Raw genomic sequence first — 20389 nt, forward strand, 5'->3', positions numbered from 1 at the left:
GCCACTGATCCTTGGCCGCGCGCTTGTTCGTCCGATTTTAATTAGGAACGCACGAGTCTCACTGCCGTGCTAAACGCCATTAATCTTCCCTTTCATTCCTTCTCAGACGCCCAGGAATGTGGAGAGCCAGCCCAGCTCCTCCTCGCTGCCTCTGCCTCTTGTCCGCCTGCCAGCCCGAGGGAACGAGTGCCGGCTTGAGCCGGGGGCGGCATATGAGTTAGTCCAAGTTAGGAGGAGTTTCTTTCAAGCGTGTGAAACTGCAACACATTTTACAACATATAATGAATTCAATAATCGCGATTGCCATAAAACTTCATATGGTTTGAAAAGAGAAGTCATAAAAACACAGAAAGCTTCGTTGAAAACACAGGTTTTGAAACACTTGCTCATTTTTTCATTGTAAAAAAAGGTAACTTAAAAAAACAGTAATGTTCCGGCAGCTGGGGCGGCAGCAAAATATGGTAAAATAAAAAAATTTTATAAAGTAAAATTATATGTTTGTCATGTTCTTTTGCACCAGACTTGTACCTTTTGCTGTCAATTTATGTAATTTGACATTATTTACCGCATTTCAAAAATAAATGTAAAATAAAACCGTAAAATTACAGTTATTTACAGTGATATGTTTTCCCACGTTTTTGAATATTAGAACTCATCAAAACTTTGGATTAACACAATTGTAATTCTAGAAATGATGATGTGACTAAACGCATCTAAAAGAAATAAAAAAATCTGTTATACTGTACACTCTTAAAAGAGGTGCTTCAAAAGGTTCTTCGTTGCCATAGAAGAACCTTCTTGTTCCATAAAGAACCTTTAACATCTGAAGAATCTTTCTATTTAACAAAAGGCTCTTTGTGGTAAAAAAAGCTTCTTCAGATTATAAAAAAGTAAGAAAGAGATGGTTCTTCTATGGCATCGCTGAAGAAACGTTTAACTTTAAGCAACTTTATTTTTAAGAGTGTAGTGTACCTTTTTGAGGTCTTTTGAAACTTTTTCACAATATTGAAGGAATTTTCATCTATTATGGGCTATCATAAATTTAGAAAAATAAAACTTTGGATTTCTAATGAAAGAAAATACAATGTTAGCACAATTATATTTTTCCACTACAAACATATAATTGTTTTAAATTTCAAACATTTAAACATTAAACATTAAACAACAATCATGACAAACATTTTAATCAAATGTTTTAAAACTTTTGAATGGTATTATTTAACATAATTATACGCACAAATTAAAGCATTAGAGAAAAGAATGTCTTACTATTGAATTTGAAGTTTTAAAAGGTAAGAATAGAGTTTTTAGTATAAACACACATATTGTTTTTGCTCAAAGCACATAAATACGCAGATGTGTATGTACAGTTGTGTGATGCATTATGATTTAATCTGGTGTGTTTATCAGGCATTGCAGTGGAGCACCCCTCCGCCTGTCTGCCTGTCAGAATTCTGCGTGCATGGAAGATTATGGATGGCCAATTACATAGTTTCTGGCATTAATTAATGACGTTAACCGTCTCCCCTTCTCCTTACAAAACAGAATCTCTCCCAAGCCGCTTCCAAGGGGCACACTGGGTGACTGTGATTGCGTGTGTAGGCGTATCATCTTTAGAGTTGCATCCAAGTAAATTAATGTACAACCAAATGTCCGTATGTTTGTTATTGTACTGAATTTTCAAAAGAACATCTACGAACATGCATTTGTGTGTTTCAAGGAGACCGAGTATGTTTCTGTTGTACCACAAAAGCTCTGATCGTGTGTTAGGTGAATGTAATGGCCCTGACAGGAAGGGGACATGTGCTTGAACTGGTGCATGTCTCTTTTCTCAGTGTCTGTATTTTCCTGTCGTTGCTCTTAATTCCCCCTGCCAGTTTGGCGTGTGAGGGCCATTACAGAGATTACACTGAGGGAGTGGACTGGCTGCTCTACGTGTCAACTTATATAAAATGACAAACAGTGAGACAACCACTTATTCTCTCTATATTTGTCTCTCTATTACATAGTTTTATAGATTCTGTGTTCCTCTGCAAGACTACAGAGCCTGAAGGCCTAAAGTTTCATTGGGTTTATAATGTGAATGTTTGAGAGCTTTACCTGTTTGTAACTGAGTAAAAAGACTCCAAATAAAGATGTTATTTCTGACTGGTTATGCTTGCTTTTAGCAAAAGACGCCATGACAAATACAGTAACTTTCTTCCTCTTCCTTCTCAATGGGAGCTCCTCTCCCTGGTCTCATCCAGAAACAATACTGCAGTTTAAATGCATGGTGTCAGGTGCCGTGCCTTGTGGCGATGGATGAGGGCTCTGGTCTGTAAGCCATGTTAAGAGTGTTAGCGGGCATAGAGACGGGCAGTGCCGCCCTCCCTCATCCATGTCTGATTACGGTAATGAACAGAGGGCTGGTCCGTCATGCTGCATTGTCCCTCACGTCGGCCTGAATCACATGGCTCCTCGAAACCAAATGAATTAGTTGGTCATTGCATACGACAAACTGGGCCGCGAGCAGGGGGGGTTGCAATGATGTCAAAGACCTACCGATGGGTTTCCCCTCTTTATTTTGTACGCACCCATGTTTAACCATGCACGTGCCTTCAGCTAAACGAACCGAGTTGAAAAAAAAGAAATACATAAGCACATAAGACATAAAACTAACAATCGACCTCACCCAATCTGTAACCTGTGAATACGCATTTTAGATGGGCAGCACTTTCAGACTGCTTTTATACTTCTGCCCAAACTAGTAAAACCTTGATTCAGGAGGCCTCAGACATTATTTCCATGCCTGAGTGCCCTACAGTGTCTGCGCCTCTGTTTTGCATAAATACGCACCAACCTGAGTGCCGTTTTAAGCAATCCGCCCCCATCTTCTCGCCGTTGCTCTCGGCCTGTTCGCACAGCAAAGTCTGAGATGCTCAACATGCATGCGCAGCTATACACGTATATACATGAGCTATGATGTGCTTCTCAAGAGATGAAGGACTCTCAGCAGAGCTGTCAGAAACACTCGGCAGAGCTCGGAACTTAAGGGCATACGTTTTCTCCTATTCTCAGCAGCCTGCAAAGAGCGACAAGCGCAAACAAACCGGGGCTCCCAGCTACTGTAATGAAATCGTTCTGCAGTGATCTCATGGAAGAGAAGGCCAAATGTGTTAGAAACAACTAATCAAATAATTGACATCAGTGAACACTTGTGTGAATACACCACAGCCATTACAAGGGAAGTTTACTCATTATGAAAACGGGTATTTGCAATTGATGGGTGTGCAGGTTGATTACAATGTTCTGTTTCACATTCTGAAAGGAAGCAAGGTCATCTGAAATTACTGTGATCTTATGGCACTAAGTAAATATGTAAAATAAATATGATTTTATCCACTAAAATGTATAGTATCCCTGCCAAAAAAACAATACAACCCATCACAGAAATATTATGGTCTCTGTGGGTCTGTACCGTGTTTGGCTTCTTGCGGTGGGATGTTATCTGATAAAGGATATCCAACAAAACAGCATTAAATGCAATACTGAAGTAAGGCCCAAAAAGACTTAATAAAAAAAATGGGTTTTAATTATAAACAGCTGGTTGATAATGTTGTTTGTAATAAAAACCTTTTTCACCAGCAGGTGAAAGAAAACCGAAATTACAGCAGTCACATTTCAATTGGCATCATCTGCAGCAATTAGATCAAACTAAAAGTGATTATGAAAAGTGAACGAGCAGCGCGCCCGTTTTCCCCTTGTCAAAAGCGTTTAAAGACGTCATATGTCGAGATTGCGTCGTCCGACATGCCAAGGGTAGCCTATAATACCGGTACAACAGGCACCCACTGGGAGAGATGAGTGTTCATTTAACACAGCGTGAATTCAAGATCACTTTCTCTCAAGTGCACACTTGGTGGACAAGTACACAGAACGAGACGTGAGATGTTAAGAAGTGTAAACTCGCTTGAGCGAAATGCGTCTTTAACGTATACTTTTCATTATTACAAAACTATGTTGATGATGAAAATACGAAATGTAAATAGCCAATACACGTTAAAATAATACAAATAAAAAATATCCTTGCCTAAATATCCACGTATAGAGTTACGCTCTCGTGCTGCGTAAAAATAGGCTACTCCATCGAGTTTTGTTTTCAAATCATTAAAATAATAGTGTAGGACTTCACCTAATCCAAAAAAAATTATTAGGCCTATGTTTAAAAAGTAAACCAAGACTCTAGAAACAGTCTTACTGCGGTCATGCGTTATCAGGCTGAGGAAGACAGGCACAGAAATCGTGTTAATAAGTGGAACGGGTAAGTTACAGAACGCCCATTCACGATCACACAAATACCCACAGACAGGTCCTTTTGGCCCCGAGGCGCTTCCGGCGCCCTGCTGAACAGCACTAGGCCATGTAGTTTACCAGCAAAAAGCAGAGACCAGTCTAATTTAATAGATTACGAGCATACAAATTCAATAGAGATTACAATGTACGACACAACCCTTAATGCGTAAATGTGTTTATGGAGCTGAAGTGTGTGACAGACAATAGTGTTCACGTGGTAGGCACTAATCAAGCAGCAAGCTTTTATTTTGGAAATGTAGCTTTTCAAAAGCTATTAAATGTTATTAAACGCTTTTTAAAAAACATCCTATTTGCTATAACATGGGAACTGAAATAAGGTGTAAGTTTTAAAAAAGTGTCTATTAGGCCAGATTCCCGAACAGTTTGAACTTCTGTGCACAACACGATTTTATTACATTCTCACTGGCATTTGCTCCCCAAAATACTGGTTTTCAATGGAAAATAAAATAAAAATAAATTCATTTATAAAGATGAAATAATAATTGCACAATTAAACAGCTTGAAATTTAATTAAAATCGTATGAAAACAAAACAAAAGAGAGATGCTCATATATATGTTTTAATTATAAAGACATATAAACAATATACAGTATGAAACTTATGTCGCAACAAGATCAAATGATTGTAGACTTGATCAAGTAGTTCTTCACAGTTGTACATACAATCAAGTGAATTGTGCAATAACAAAAACAAAATATTTTAGGCCAATGATTTTTAAACGTTACACCGATTTTCCTAATAAACAGCGCTGTTTATTCATTTCAGACAAACTTGTTTTGCAACCATTCTTTCACAAAACTAATTTTAATAAGTTATTTTAGGGGGTCATGTCGTTTTCATTGCAGTAAATTGCATAGTTCACCAATAAGGAAAAGGGGAAACTTGAGGTTTGTATTAACAAACAGATTCTCCGCAAGCTGTGGTCAAGTAACAAAAACTTCGTTAAAACTTTATTTCCACAAATATATTTGAATCCTTAGCTTGAAAAGGGTAAAAGCAGAGGAAACTGAGAGATTTAGAAGCTTATTCCAATAATACGGTGGCCCTCAGTTGATACTGATTTTATTTAACATTATTATCTAAATCTGGATGAAACATCGTAGTTATTTAGACATTTAGCAGGGATTTAATTAAACCTAAACCCACTCCCAACAACGCGCATTTAGACCGACACAAGGATAAAGCAGGTAGAAGTTTAGGCTCAAGGCTTGTCGTTGCAGTGTTTGAAGAGATTGGATGGGGTCCCGGAGAACGAGCTGCATTTCTCCGCGCAGGTGGCCAGTGCCGTGCCGGAAAACGGGTATACAGCCGCCTGTCCGAAAGGCGCCAGCGCGGTGGGCATCGGTGAAGTTATTGTCTGTCCTTGGTTTAGATAAGCGACCAACCGGCGCATTTCCTCCAGCGCTTGTGCCTGCATTAGGATGTAGTTTTTTGCAAGAAGCAAAGTTGCGATTTTCGACAGTTTTCTCACAGACGGACTGTGTGCGTAAGGAATCACAGACCTCAGGCCGTCCAGTGCGTCGTTGAGGTCGTGCATTCGTCTCCGCTCACGTGCGTTGATGCTCAACCGGAGAGATCTCTGCTCTTTCGGCTTTTTGGCGAGTGTACCTGAATGCGTGTCCTCGTCGAACCCAGCAGGTCTCTTACGGCTCTCGATGTGGTCGAAGCCGTCGTCGTCGTCGCTGGTCTGCTCCCCGCCACTTTCGTTCGACTTTCCTGTTTGACCGGAGAGGAATTCCGCGGCAGGTGTGAGGGAGAAACGGCCAGGACCTCCAGCACCATGGCCAGCGCCGAAACCAAAAGCGGACTGTCCGTACCGCTGCGTCAGGTCCAGCAGGGTGTCGTTACTGATCGATTTCAGCAAGTTTTCTTCCCCGGCATTCATCTTGGAGAAAACAAATAAAACTAAAACAAAAAAACAGAGAGCAGGTCGGAAACTTTCTAACCCTCTTCTACACGGGTTCTCGCGCTGTCTTTGGTTGATGTCCTCAGAAGTGGTGTTGAAAGTGAAATCACTCTTCCAGTAGCGATCTTTCCCTGTCACGTTGAACGCTTGTGTAACGCGTTTGTGCGCAGAGAGCGATGTTGCGTGCACTTTAGACGCCTCGTCTGAACTTGCGCGTTCTTGCAGTGCGTCTTGCCCTCGCCCTGGGCAGATTGAGACTCGCGCTCAGTCCTACGAGCGAGTGAGTAAAACCGCGAGGCCCCGCGGGATTATCACTCTGTCCAATCAGGAGGGCGTTTTAATTAAGAAGATTAGACACCGGCAAGATCCTAAATTCAGTGATACGTGCTGAACAAATGATGCCATAATGTGATACATGGCCTGTATCAGCCACTGTTTTATTTCGTGTTATTTATATGTCAAACACTATTGACACAAATTATTCAATGTTTTTATATTATGGAATATGATCACGTGTGTTATTTTGATACAAATATATTTCAGACCTTTATAACAGGTTTTGCGCCGCGATGGACTATAGATCAATTCCTTGAAAAACTAAGACAGTACCGGTTATTTAAATGACCAAACTTGAATTTTGTCACATTAAGATTACATTTATTCATTTATCTGACGTTTTAATTCAAAGCCACTTACAAATGATGATTCAACATTTTGCATTAGGAGCCACATCCACAAGCGGGCCAAGCCTACTGTACAACAACAGTTTATGGTGAAATAGTGCTCTCTAAGGCACGCTTTAAACAAAATGTCCCATTGTATTAGGCTACTCATTGAACCAAGCACGTTAACTACTATTTAACAATCATGATGTCATGTTACTACAGCTGTCTTGGGGGTTACACATGGAGAAAGTGAATGGTGGGGAGGGCGTGCTGTGAAGGATTAATCGCATTGCCTGGACGAGTCCCAACACTGAGCTTCAAACACACAAAGTCCAAGGCCGCTTCCCCTAGGACAAATGTACAGATGGGGACATATTGTCTAAGGTTTTCACAAGCTAAAAAACTTTAAGATATTATTTTGACTAAGTAAAAGCCAAGTATTTTATTCATGTACATGTGTAAACAGGACACACACATCAAACCATGGCCCTGATAAGCTGCTCTCCTATTTGAGAGTTTAGTTTGCAGTGTTACAGAAAAAAATGCATTTAAAAAGCTGATATGAACATTCAAGGAATGTTAAAAACTATTCGTTACTTATGATTAAGGTCAACGCATAAAATAGCAAATACATTTAAGCAAGTCAAAAAGCAAACGAAGAAATTGTCGTCGTACGCAACAATGATGCACTGCCATCTTGTGTTAATTTAGGAATAATACAACACGACAGATGTTTAACAAAGCCTATGCAACGCTGGACTTTTTTGAGTATTGTAGCTAATATTTACGAAAATACTCGGCAATACTCGATTTTGTGTATATTGTAATAATGACCACTAATTAAAGAGTTTACAACGTGGAAAATAAACTTAAAGGCTATAACTTTACATCTCAAAATATTTTCACTTGGGGAATTATGTCATCTGACATTTGCGTTTTAAAATTAAAAATATATTTTTAAATGTTCAAGATAAATGTTTGTTGCTGTTCTAAATCTAAAATGTTGAAATTAAACGGAAAGTTTAGTCTTTGAGCACAGCTCATCATATACAAATTCTCGGCATGAAACACAAGCTACAGCTGTTTATAGTCTCTGCAGATTTTGTACATGTATATAGTCTGTGACTGCTGATCCATTTAGTTTTCCCATTTCTAGTAAAAGTGCAAGGCCATGCAGTAACTGAAACCCAAAGAAAATGTGTGAGAGTTGCTTACACTCATTTCTGCATTTGTGCTTTCTCATATAATACAGAAGAGGGCGCTGTTGTAAAACAATCGTGTAAAACAACATTGACACGGCAAACACTGCAGCATTGCACTACAAAGAACAGTGTCACTAAAACAGAATTCATTAAAATGTACAAACATTGTAATAAAAACAACAATCCCCACATACACAGACTGTCTGCATGTGCACCCTGGCTTATGCAAAATGTGCTGGAGTATGTTTAGCTTTGGGGAAAATGTGTGTAAATAAATGCATATGATAAGATATAAATAAGACTGTTTGATGTTTATGCATGGCATCAAGCACAACTGCAAAACAACTGTGTGTGCTTTAAAAGCACAGATAAACAGACGTCGGGATGGCTAGACAAACAAAGAGACTGACCTCTTTTATCTCTCTTGTTCCAGGCTATTCCCCTTTGCTGGGGCGGCAGCAGGGTGCGATTTCTTTTCAGAGTGGAGGCGAGTGCTTCTCAGAGTTATCATTCAGTGTGTGATATCAGACTGCGAGGCCCTCCGGCCACAGCCGCCAGAGACGAGACTGCTTCTGTCCTAACACGCCATGAAATTATAGGCCTCCTTGGCTATTGTGAGAGAGGTCGCACATTTCATCGTCTTCAAACCATTTTCCACATCAGAAAGTAGTCATCCTGTGCAGTTAGTTTGTGTATGATGTTATAGCTGTGTGTGTCAGGCAGGCGAGATAACAATACCTGTATCCTCTTACTTTGAACATCTTGACAACAGACCACTGTAAAATGTGCAGTAATGGTCTGAGCGTCAAGTGCAAATGGGCTTAATCTCTCTCATACATACAACTCAATAGTAGGCCTGAACCTCTGGCTACATTTCCATAGTGATGATGGCAAACACACGGTCGTGTGTGAGAGAGCATCTCGGATTAGCGGTGCAGCATTCTTCAAGAAAGCGCGCGCGGCGAATGCACCAGAATGCTCGCGCTTTTATTTTGTTGTTGCTAGGTGACTGCTAGTGCGCCGAGGAACGAATGTGACAAAAGATTTTACTTCGAAATATATTTTTAGAGCACTAATTCAAAGCGACAAAAGACGTTCAATGTTCTTACGCGACATGCATGATATCATGGGTTGCGTAACAACAAAATACAATACAGGAGAAATTCAGATCCAAGTTGGCTTTATGAGACAAAACATGATTTATCTGACTAGCAGATGCTGGGTCACATACAGTAGGTGCACTAGTAAAGAATGACCAACAATAATTGTCTGTACCTACGAACATAAAAACGGCCATTCGTCTTAAGAACGAAACAGAGGCGAGAGCTAAAGTGAACCAGATTTTACGGGCACACTGCGGTAGTAAAGCTAACATTAAACCTCCAACCTCTTTTAAGGTAAATATATTTAAGCACACAAAACAAAGCGTGACTCGGTGGTGTATTGACACGCATGCAGTGCGGTTGATCTGCGGCTCCCTGTTGCCACAGCAACCGCAGGCTAGACTACTCCAAGGTGACATGCCGTTTGAGGACTATCGGATCCCACTGAGGATACCGCAGTGGTGACAAATGACCTCAAGGGGGCAGCAGCTGCCAAGACCTGTATTAACAAGCGATTGTTGACTATGGCACAGGAAATGAGTCCGTGTACAGGGATTGATGCTTCTCAAATTATCTTTGTGACACTAAACAGGGACCGTTTAATTCCCTCAATGGTTGCGATTTAAAAAGAGCTAAAATATCTGAAACAGTGAGGGATTTGCGTTGATTTTGGAGATATGTATGTGGGCTCTTAAAGGGGCAGTTCAACAACAAAAAAGAATGTTTTAACATTTACTCACCATGATGTCATTTCAAACCTGTGTGATTTATATCTTCTGCGGAACACAAAATATGATGTTTTGAAGAATGTTGGTAACCAAACAACATTGGCTCCCATTGACTTCCATTGTATAGACACAAAACCCCAGAGACATTTCTCGGAATATCTTCTGTTGTGTTTCACAGATGAAAGTCAAATACAGGTTCTGAACAACATGAAGGTAAATAAATGATGACATGTTTTCATGGCTAAACTATCCCTTTAAAGGACCCATCGACAAACCTACGGACCGCCTATCATCTCACTGCAAAAAGGGTTTCATTCAACCAATTAAAAAAAATAAGGATAAGGATTCACATCTATATTTTATAACTTGAGCCAATGAAAAATAATAAAGAAAAGTTATTTATTTTTCATTGACTCAAGTAATAAAATATAGATGTGAATCCTTACCCTAAAATATTTTAATTGGTTGAATGAAACCCTTTTCAGTGATTCTCACACATAACCTTGAGACTTTTGGTATCTAGTAAATTCCATACATGTTCCACTATTGACATTGTGTTTTCCATACACATCACCACCATAGTGACAATAAAATGTCCATGCGAGATTAATTGACCAGAGGACAGGTGAAGAGAGTCCTCATTTTAGCCAAACTTCTGTTCCCCAGCGCCTCCTCATCACTCCTAAATCATCACACAGATAATCTCCATCTGTTGAACACACACACGGGCACAGAAACAGAGCGAGAGACATGCGAGAAGACAGGTGTAGACTGAATCAGACGAGATGCACGGGAAAGTGAGGGAATGATTCACACAAAACATAAAATCAGATAAGACGATAGTGTCATGCATCTCTCTTCGAACCTCGCAGATCATTACATGTTTTTTTATTAGCAGTAATCTCTCTCATCTGAATTCTCATTGGAATTATGATTTTGGTCATTAGAGCGAAGCTTCTCCCTACAGTGGACGATTTCACATCAACACAAAAAACCAATAAGCTGCATAATGTTATTTCTCTAATGTGGATGTGCAACAGTGACACAGAGTAAGAAAACCACGTAATAACTCAATGTTTGATATTTCTCTTTTACAAACACTTTTATATTTGTGTGTATATATTTAGCAGACTTGAATGAGGTGCATTAAAAGTAATGGGAAAAATACTCTTTGTACATATTGCATTTGGGGCGAACATTGAACTGTTTTAATTCTGACAGTATAACAAGTTAAAATACTGAATGACCTAAAATTACAACAAATTGAACCAAAGACTAAAACATTTGCAAGGAATAAAATGATTGCATGTCTGTGCATTTCAAGCGAAAGCAAAGCAGGAATTAATATGAACACACACACATAGGGAAAGAGAGAGAGATAACACATAGCCTACACGTGATCAAAAAGAAGCTCTCTCACCTCTCTCAAACACACTCATGAGATTTCACTCATTTCCATACCAGAACACCATCCTATCTCTCGCTCTCTCACGTACACACATACATACACTGGAGAGGGAGGAGGTAGTTCAAAGCCTTGCTCTCAATGAGGATGGTGAGGGTTGCTTTGATCTCTCTCTGACTAATTTGAAGATGTTCAGTTTAAACCTACAGGGAGCGGAGAGACGGGCTCCCATATGCTGCAGCGCTGTACCATTCACTCCCGCACTAATCACATGCTTAGCCGCCCTCTAACGCACAGCCCTGCACCGACTGAGCATGCTCGCCATCATCCACCTAAATGTTGAAGGTTCTCTGTTGGCCGAGGGACACGTCAATCACGGCATCTTGACGGCGCATCCAACACAGTATTACTGTCTCAGCATCAAATCACTCGATAATAAAAACAACAACTGCTAGTGCAGAAGGCAGGACGGGGACAAGATGGTAATCACTGGCTGAGTGGGGACGTTTACTGGGAAAGAAACAGTTTGTTACACCAACATTTCATCAGATGTGCATTTGACAAAATAACCATCTCTTCTCTGCTCTCGAGCACTGCGGCAGCATGCAGATTTTGGAGAGAAGAAGAGGAGATATAGAAAGGGGGTGGGGGGGCTGCATGAATAATTGTTGAAGATATTTTTACTGTGACCCACTTTAAAGTCAAATTCAAACCTCTTAAAGGAGCAGCACTTTGTTCTTCGCCAAGCCAGAAACTGCGGAAAACTGAGATTCCAAATAAATACATGTACACAGAAATCAAGAGGCTTTGTAAAGTAATAGCCTATTAATGAATCGTATCTTTGTTTTTTTAATAAAAAAGAATTTCACAACATTGATGTGTTATTCGACTCAACATCTTTTCTTGAATTTTGACAATTACAAACTGTACATTAACTATGAAGTGCATTATAGTTAAACATCCTTTTTTACATAGCAAAATTATAATGTATTTGTGAGGTGATGTTTTTTTTGTGTGATTTTTTGTATTTCATGTGTATATAATTGAGGGATTCGTTTTAAAACCATAATAAAAAAAGCAAAGCATAGATTATGCATACAATAAATCAACTTTACTTTCTTTTCACATCAAACTATCAACTATCAATATAAATAGATTTTAACATTCCTTTTCATCTTACTGTCACATGTACAATCTTTAAACGCCATCATGACTATGTCAGAGTTCCTTTTATTTTTAACCTTAACACACATACACACAAGCTCCATCGATCGGAGAAGCCATTATTTTGTCCCGTCACACAAACATCTGGCTGGAGGGCCTGGTATGTGCGATGCAGGGGACAGATGGGCTGTCACCCTGTCTGATTGATGACTCTGGTCGCTAGAGCACGGTCAACATGGTGGAGCACGGTCACCATGGTGATAACAGGTCAAAGAGGCCAGAGAGGTCACATTGAATTTATTCCCAAATTTACTGAAGCACAAACAAACAAACAAAGTGCATATTCAGAGAGAGAACAGCACTTCATTTCATGATGAGATAAGGGTGACATGGGGACATTTTGTAGCGTACTCTACAGGCGTGCATTATTTAACATATTTAACACATTATTCAGAGTGTAAAAATAGATATGTATGTACAATACATAATATAGATGTCAGGTGTAAATATTATGTGTAAATCTATACTGTATACTTTATCATAAATATAGATTTTAGAAGAAATTATTATGATTATATAGCTAAAATATTTCATAAAACATTCTTAAAAGTATTTCTTGGATTGTCTTTCATCTTTTTTTAAGAGTAAAGTGTAAAGCCATATTAAATATATTATGTCCATTTGTGTCTGTAATATAAACCATATGTTGTTTATATTACATTAACAACATTAATAGTTGCAGTTATAATATATTTTATTAATACTATTACTCAAACTTTATATTTTAATACAAATGTTTTGTCATGATTAGTAATTGAACCGTGCAGTTAATTTTTTTTAGTTTATGTTAAGCTAAATTTAATGATACCTTAGGATAAAAAGACAAATCTACATGTATATGGTATGGGACACATGCTGTTTTGTAGTGTTTGAGGATGTTGTTTTATCATGAGTATACGACTAATTTCTCCAGTAATCTGTACATATTCTTTACAGACACCTGCAATACTTCCCCACCCCCCAAACACACACACACACACACACACACACACACACACACACACTCAATTTTGGTCCCCACAGTGACACGAGTCCCCATGTGTTGGTGTGTATTCAGGTTTAGGTCCCCACCGGGATATACAAACATGAACACACACACACACACACCACACACACAATTTACATATTTTAACATATTAGGACAGACATGAAATGGACCTCCATTATATACTTAAACTGTTTCGTTTTTCCTAACCCTCCTCTCACCAATCTGTGGACATGATTGAAATGATTAATTCTTTTACTAGTTGGGACAACCTAAAATGTCCTCACTAGTCAGATTTTTAGACATGTTTAAGTACTTTTTATATGGACATTTTATAAAACCGCCATACAACACCGTATTCACACACTCACCATGTATGATTAGGACTGCACCTAGCTTACATCCTTCTGTTTTTAGCTTTAGCTTCTGTCACATCACAGTGTTCTTATGGAGAGGTTTCAGACAGGTGGTCAATATTTAATGAAGTGACCCTCTTGGTAAAATGTTTTAAGTGCTGCTGTCCGGCATTAGCTTTTAGGGTTATGGTTTTTATTTATTCATTTCGGACCCCCGCTCTCTCCCTCTCTCGCTTGCACTTTCAGCTTTGGTAGGAAGGGCTGTGGTCCTTTTACCCTAAGGAATGACACTGCATCATTCCACATCACAGTCTCCATCACACACCACACACACACGCACACACGTACACACACACACACTCAATAAAATAACCTTTAACAATGTTCTACCTTGCTATCTCATTGCATACAGTTAATTTTGCCTAAATCATTATTAAATTATTATAAAAGTTTATTAACTAGTTTCAAAGCCTGTTTAATTGTAGTTAAATTAAAGTTCTTTCTTGAAATATTTGCCTTTTCAAGAAGTTTTGATTCTTCAATTTATATCATCTGAATTTGTATATTAGTTCAGTCTATATCAGACATTGTGTTTTTTGACTGGATATAAATTTGATGCTTCATTAAGCATTTTTCTAATAAATGTTTTCTTTAAAAAAAAGCAAGAATATTAATGCAACTCTTTTTCGATTTATTCCACTATAACCCACACTAAACTTGGAAGTAAAAGGCCCCTTTTGCTGTTTATATATTTGCATGATTTTAAACTGAATACAATACAATTCAATTTCTTTAACTCAAATAACATTACTGCTTCAATATCAATAAAACAAAACAATACAAGCAAAATACATCTATTTCAAAATATATTTACTATAAGTGTAGGCTATAATTGTGGTTGGGTGAGTGTGTAAAGACCGAGCAATTGAGATGGGACAGCATAATTAAAGACGTCACGCTCATCAGAAGAGTCTCCATCCCACTCAGCACATCAATAATATCAGAAGCTAAAAAGCTAAGTCAACCTCAGATTTTCAAAAATCCTTTATTTTGCCAACAACTATTAAATAAACATTACCACATAGATCTAAAGATTTACCATCAAATATTTATGTTGGGAATTTTGAAATATGTAAAAAAGAATGTGTTAAATGTGGCACAAACCCATGAGAAAAAGTGTCTGTGTGTGCAGACTCACACAAGAGCATAATTTGAAAGGACAGTTTCTCTCCTGTGTGTGCTGGTGTGTCAATGTGCATGTATGTGATCTGAATATGTAGGTCAAATAACCATATATGGAAAGCCTGAAATTTGGCAACTTGTGTAGGCTTGAGTAGACACACACACACGCACGCACGCACACACACACACACACACACACACACACAAAACAAAAATAACTAGCAGAGTAGATCTGTATGAGAAGAAGTCTGTCATTCAATTAGTTTTACCCTGCATTAAAACTTTGCTGTTGAAACTCCACAATGTTAAGCTTTGAAACCATCTTTGAATCTTCTAGACAATACGAGTTAGGGCTGATGTTGACGACGGCTTTTTTCTTGAGGAAAAATCCTCCCTTGTACTTTTCTCCACGAGTTATCACTGAAAGATTTAAATGAAACATTTTTTCGTCCTGGTTTCGGAACGTTAAATTAAGTTTTAATTGGATTTTTCAGCAATGGTTCGTGTTTGGAGATTTTATTCATCAGTTTCTTTTCATCTGTTAAATCGCAACCCGGCTGATGAACTGCACACATTTGTCCTCACAAGTCAGCTTTCTCTGGCAGACACAGAGAAAGACAGAGAGAGTGAGACAGAAACAGATTTAGTCAAATACAGTCAAAGAGAACATTTCAGAAAAGTGTATCAAGAAGACTAAATGTGATTAGGCTGTTTGACACACGCACACACACATGTCTGGTTTACTATCTCCGTGGGGACAGCACAGCAAAATCGCCGGTGTTAAAAAGGATCAAAATAACTCTCACAGTGTATATATAATCCACGCGTCGATAGTGTTAATTTGACCTTTTTTAACACTGGCGATTTTGCTGTGTAGGCATAATGTTTTTATACTGTACAAACTGTATATTTTATCCCTTAACCCTACCCCTAACCCTAAAGATCATAGAAAACTTTTTGCATTTTTAGATTTTTAAAAAATATTGTTTTGTACAATTTATAAGCTTTTTTGACCTCAATTTTGGTCCCCACGGTGACACGAGTCCCCATGTGTTGGTGTGCATTCTGGCTTAGGTCCCCACTGGGTTATAAAAACATGTCCACACACACACACACACACACACATGTCTGGTTTATTATCTCTGTGGGGACAGTCCATAGGCGTAATGATTTTTATACTGTACAGACTATATATTTTATCCCCTAAACCTAAAGATCATAGAAAACGTTTTGCATTTTTAGATTTAAAAAAGATTTAGATTTATTTTTTGCCCCTGGAGACCTCAACTTTGGTCCCCATGGTGACACGAGTCCCCATGAGTTGGTGTGCATTCAGGTTTAGGTCCCCACCAGGATATAAAAACATGTCCACACACACACACACACATAGACAACCCAGGCACGCAGTAAACAGTAAACACACTCATTAGCATAGAGACAGGTTTAATCAAATCATCTGTGGGTACAAATTAGCCGGTGAGAGCATAATGAGTTAGGAATTAATTAGGAACAAAACGAGAAGATGAAAATATGGGAATCCTGGCATCTGCACATTATCTTCTGGTCACTGGACTCCCCAAACAGCCTCCGAATCATCCATCCATCTATGAATCTCTCTCTATCAGTAAGAGTTCAGCTCAGAGGTGGATTGAAATCTGAAAATCCAGTTTACTATTGATGGAATGTGTACTGTATATGATCTGCTACATCCTACACTACAGTACTTCAGCATAATACATTGCAATGTTCCCATTAAACTTTGCAATAAGTGAAAGAGTCATTAACGTGACATAATACTCTGCATGTGTTGTAAGATCATGATACAGCTTTTTGCATTTTATGCTATGTGACAGTTTATTGTTCCCAGAAGCTCCACTACCTCTCCTGTGCATCACCAGAAACTTCTGAATGTGTCGAGACACCTTTTTCTCTCACCTAATCACAACATGCCTCATTTGAGGTGTAACCTGGTTCTCATCTGTCCTGACAATTTTTTGCCAGACTCTGCAGAAATGAGTAGAAAGGAGTAAATGGACTAAAAGGAGTAAAAACAATGTCTGTAGCTATCCTTGTCTGTGTGTATGTATATACTGTACTTACTGCACACACGCGCACACACATTTACCTTTAGGCATTTAGCAGACGCTTTTCTCCAAAGCGACTTACAAGAGATTTACACATGCGCGCGCACACACATATAACAACACTTCCTGTTTTACCGAATCAAAATGTTAAACGAATATCTTTAAGATTGAATTATGTGTCTAAAATAAAACAAATAAAATAAAAAATGAAGCCAGGCATGCTTCTGGATCAGTGCTTACATGTTGGGAAGTGGTCGATACAGTTTGTACAGTATAAAAACCCTTGTCTATGGAAAGTTCCCATAAAACAGAAACCCAACTGTGTGTGTCCATGTGCATGTATGTCTATTTTTTCTATCCCTTACACTCTTGCATATAATTACAATAATTAACAATACATTTATACCTAATCACTGTCCTTCTCATGGCTTATATCACAATATTTTACACTACAATTACAATACCCTTCACAACTCATAACGCTTACATCTTTCTGCAATACTTTTAGGCCCGGTTTCACAGACAAGGCTCATCTTAAACCAGGATTATGCCTTAGATAATTTAGGATATTTAAGTCACTTTTTAAAAAAGCATTACTGGTGTGCATCTCGAGACAATGGCACTGATATGTTTTAAGATATTTTAGGGCACTTTATTTTCAGTTAAGACAGCTCAAACATTTATTTTAGTCTGGGACTAGCCTTAAAGGTGTCATGAATTAAGATATCAATTTTAACCCAAGATTTTGTTATATAAGAGGGAATCGTATTCAAGCGAACACCAGGCCGAGCGAACTTCAGGTCCTGGAATGCATCTATCTATAACAGATTGAACACCGCGTCCACAGAAGAATATCAATGACTACTTCTCTAGCCATGTCCACTGGTTCGCACATGACAGTACTGAAGTAACACAAGTGGCGCGGAACCAGATAGAGCGAACAAGCAATAAACATGCCGTTAAAGATCGCAAAATGTTGCGCAGTGCCTGGTTGTGGAAGAAGACAGTCGCTGCATAACCTTCCTTCGGATTCCGACATTAGTAACGCGTGGTTGAAGTTTATTTTTAAAGACGATCCAGCTCATGTGGGTAAAACATTGAGCATTTGCTCGCTTCAATTCACCGCGGATTTCTTTGTGAACAAGGCCCAGGTCGACACTGGATTGGCGGAGAGACTAAAATTAAAAAGCAGCGCTGTTCCATCAATATTGGATCTGACAGGAATGGCGCAGCAATCTTATGGGAGTAAAACATATTTGTACTATGCGTCACTATTGCTTTGTTAGAGATCGCTTGATATGCCCTGATAATGTGTAACCTAACGTTACGTTTCTAACCCAAAATTCACAGAAGGCTCCAACTAAGTTTACTACGCAAATTGCTATCGATACGTTTGTCGAGATGGCCTCAATACCCAGGTAGAAAATAGCCTATTACTTATTGATTTGGATGTTTTCGAATGTAAAAACCACGCGAACGTCATAAGTAGACCTCAGACAACAGTATAAAACAATAAAAAAGGCCAGTTCATGACACCTTTAAACCTTGTCTGTGAAACCAGCCCATAATCAAAATACTTTTACTGCAGTGCTTGGAACGTTTTATCAATCATTCTCATATCTTACCACAATACTGTTTACATTATTACAATATATAGAAGTATATACTTTGTTCTATCACAATGCTTACGTTTAATAACAACACTCTTTACATCACATCGCTCTTCCAAATCATCACAATACCTATAGATATTCTTTACATTTAATCACAGTCCTTTTCACATCTTATAACAATACCCTTGACAACTCGTCAAGCTCTTCACATCCCAATACTTTTCACATCTTATATTAAAGGAGTATACAAATGAGACAACAGATTAATTACTTGAATCAACCAACGATTAATTAAGCTTCAATTGAAGCTAACGGGCTGTTCTGAAGAATAGACTGTGATTGGTCCTGAGCTTTGCTCTCTCAAACAGGAGCGAGTGATCAGGCAGGTGGCTCAGCTGTGGCACTAACGAGCCGCTAGTGTTTTAACGAGGCTGCTGCCCTCATTCGTTTATGCTAATGATATTAAATCATATTTGTTCTTTTCTCAGTATAACTTCCTCTCCTTCACCCTTGTCTTCGGAATCAGGGTAAAACAAAGGACCGAGAGTTCAGAGAGGGGCTTTTTTAACGGAGTTAATTAGTTTAAGGTCAACTGGTTTGATATCAAGTTCTAGAGGAATCTGCAGCCTTTTGATGCACTGAGATTGACGGCTGGCGTAGCGTCCTCAAAGGAAACAGACCACACCAGCTTCACACATGATGTGTCTTCAATACTTTCAAATGAAATTGCAGTCCGTTATAACAAATAACTACCCTTCTGTGTTTAAGGTAATGTGTGTGTGTGCGCGCGTGAGACTGCACCCTCGTGCGGGAGGTTACTTCTTTATTCAGACAGAGTGGTCCTGGCTATGGTGTATGTTCACCATTGAGTGAGCATTCAGCCATGTGAAACCAGCTCCGCATCTGCTCCGCGCTGATAACTTCCCAGCAAATAGACGCCAGCCGACTCAGACTTCTTTTCAACACTGCTATTATTAATAAAGAAAAGGGGGGCGGCCTTTAATTGGACCCACTGTCCCTCAAAGAAAAATCCCTCACACTAATTTCCTGCAATATTCCACTGCAGGCAGAATTAATAATACAATTATGCATAGAGACGCAAACCAGATTCACGTCTGTGCCGCTCATACACACTTGGCGGTGTGCTGCATTGACTGTAAACACTGTGTGAAGCAGTTTAACATGCCTCATTTCTTTGAAGCAGTGAAAATGTGTTTTAAGACAGAGCTGTGATTCAGTTCTGAAGTGGGCTGCGTAAGGACTACTAAAAGGAATTTTAAAAAACGACCTACTTTTACATTTACTATCACTGGCGATGTCCAAGACCTGCACATGCTGCACTGTAGACAGTTTCATCGGACACGCGCTGGCCCAAGTTAACTTTTGGTTTGTGTTCGGTTATAATATAGCAATTAATTTACTTAATTTGTATTTCATTTATATTGATTGTATATTAATTGTATTAAATTAAATTAAAACTACTCAACACTACTTATTGATTCTTTGCGGAGGTCTACCGGAAGGTACGTTTGGGCCACATAACGTTTGTTTATGTTGTTGTTGCTAAAACCGTCCATAAAACA

At 38.7% G+C, this 20389-nt stretch overlaps 1 protein-coding gene across 1 annotated transcript; it reads right to left on the reverse strand.

Annotated features, from left to right (window-relative positions):
- Positions 1–4168: 4168 nt before the first annotated feature.
- bhlhe23 (basic helix-loop-helix family, member e23) lies at positions 4169–6556 on the reverse strand. Its single transcript, XM_057363185.1, has one exon. The coding sequence runs from the start codon at positions 6236–6238 to the stop codon at positions 5555–5557; it is 684 nt and encodes a 227-aa protein (XP_057219168.1). The 5' UTR covers positions 6239–6556; the 3' UTR covers positions 4169–5554.
- Between the last annotated feature and the right edge of the window lie 13833 nt (positions 6557–20389).

This window comes from Triplophysa rosa, linkage group LG21 (genome assembly GCF_024868665.1).
Source record: "Triplophysa rosa linkage group LG21, Trosa_1v2, whole genome shotgun sequence".
NCBI lineage: Eukaryota > Metazoa > Chordata > Actinopteri > Cypriniformes > Nemacheilidae > Triplophysa > Triplophysa rosa.

Excerpts from the sequence above, each read along its gene's own strand:
- bhlhe23 (XM_057363185.1), bottom strand. The coding sequence starts at position 6,238 with ATGAATGCCGGGGAAGAAAACTTGCTGAAATCGATCAGTAACGACACC.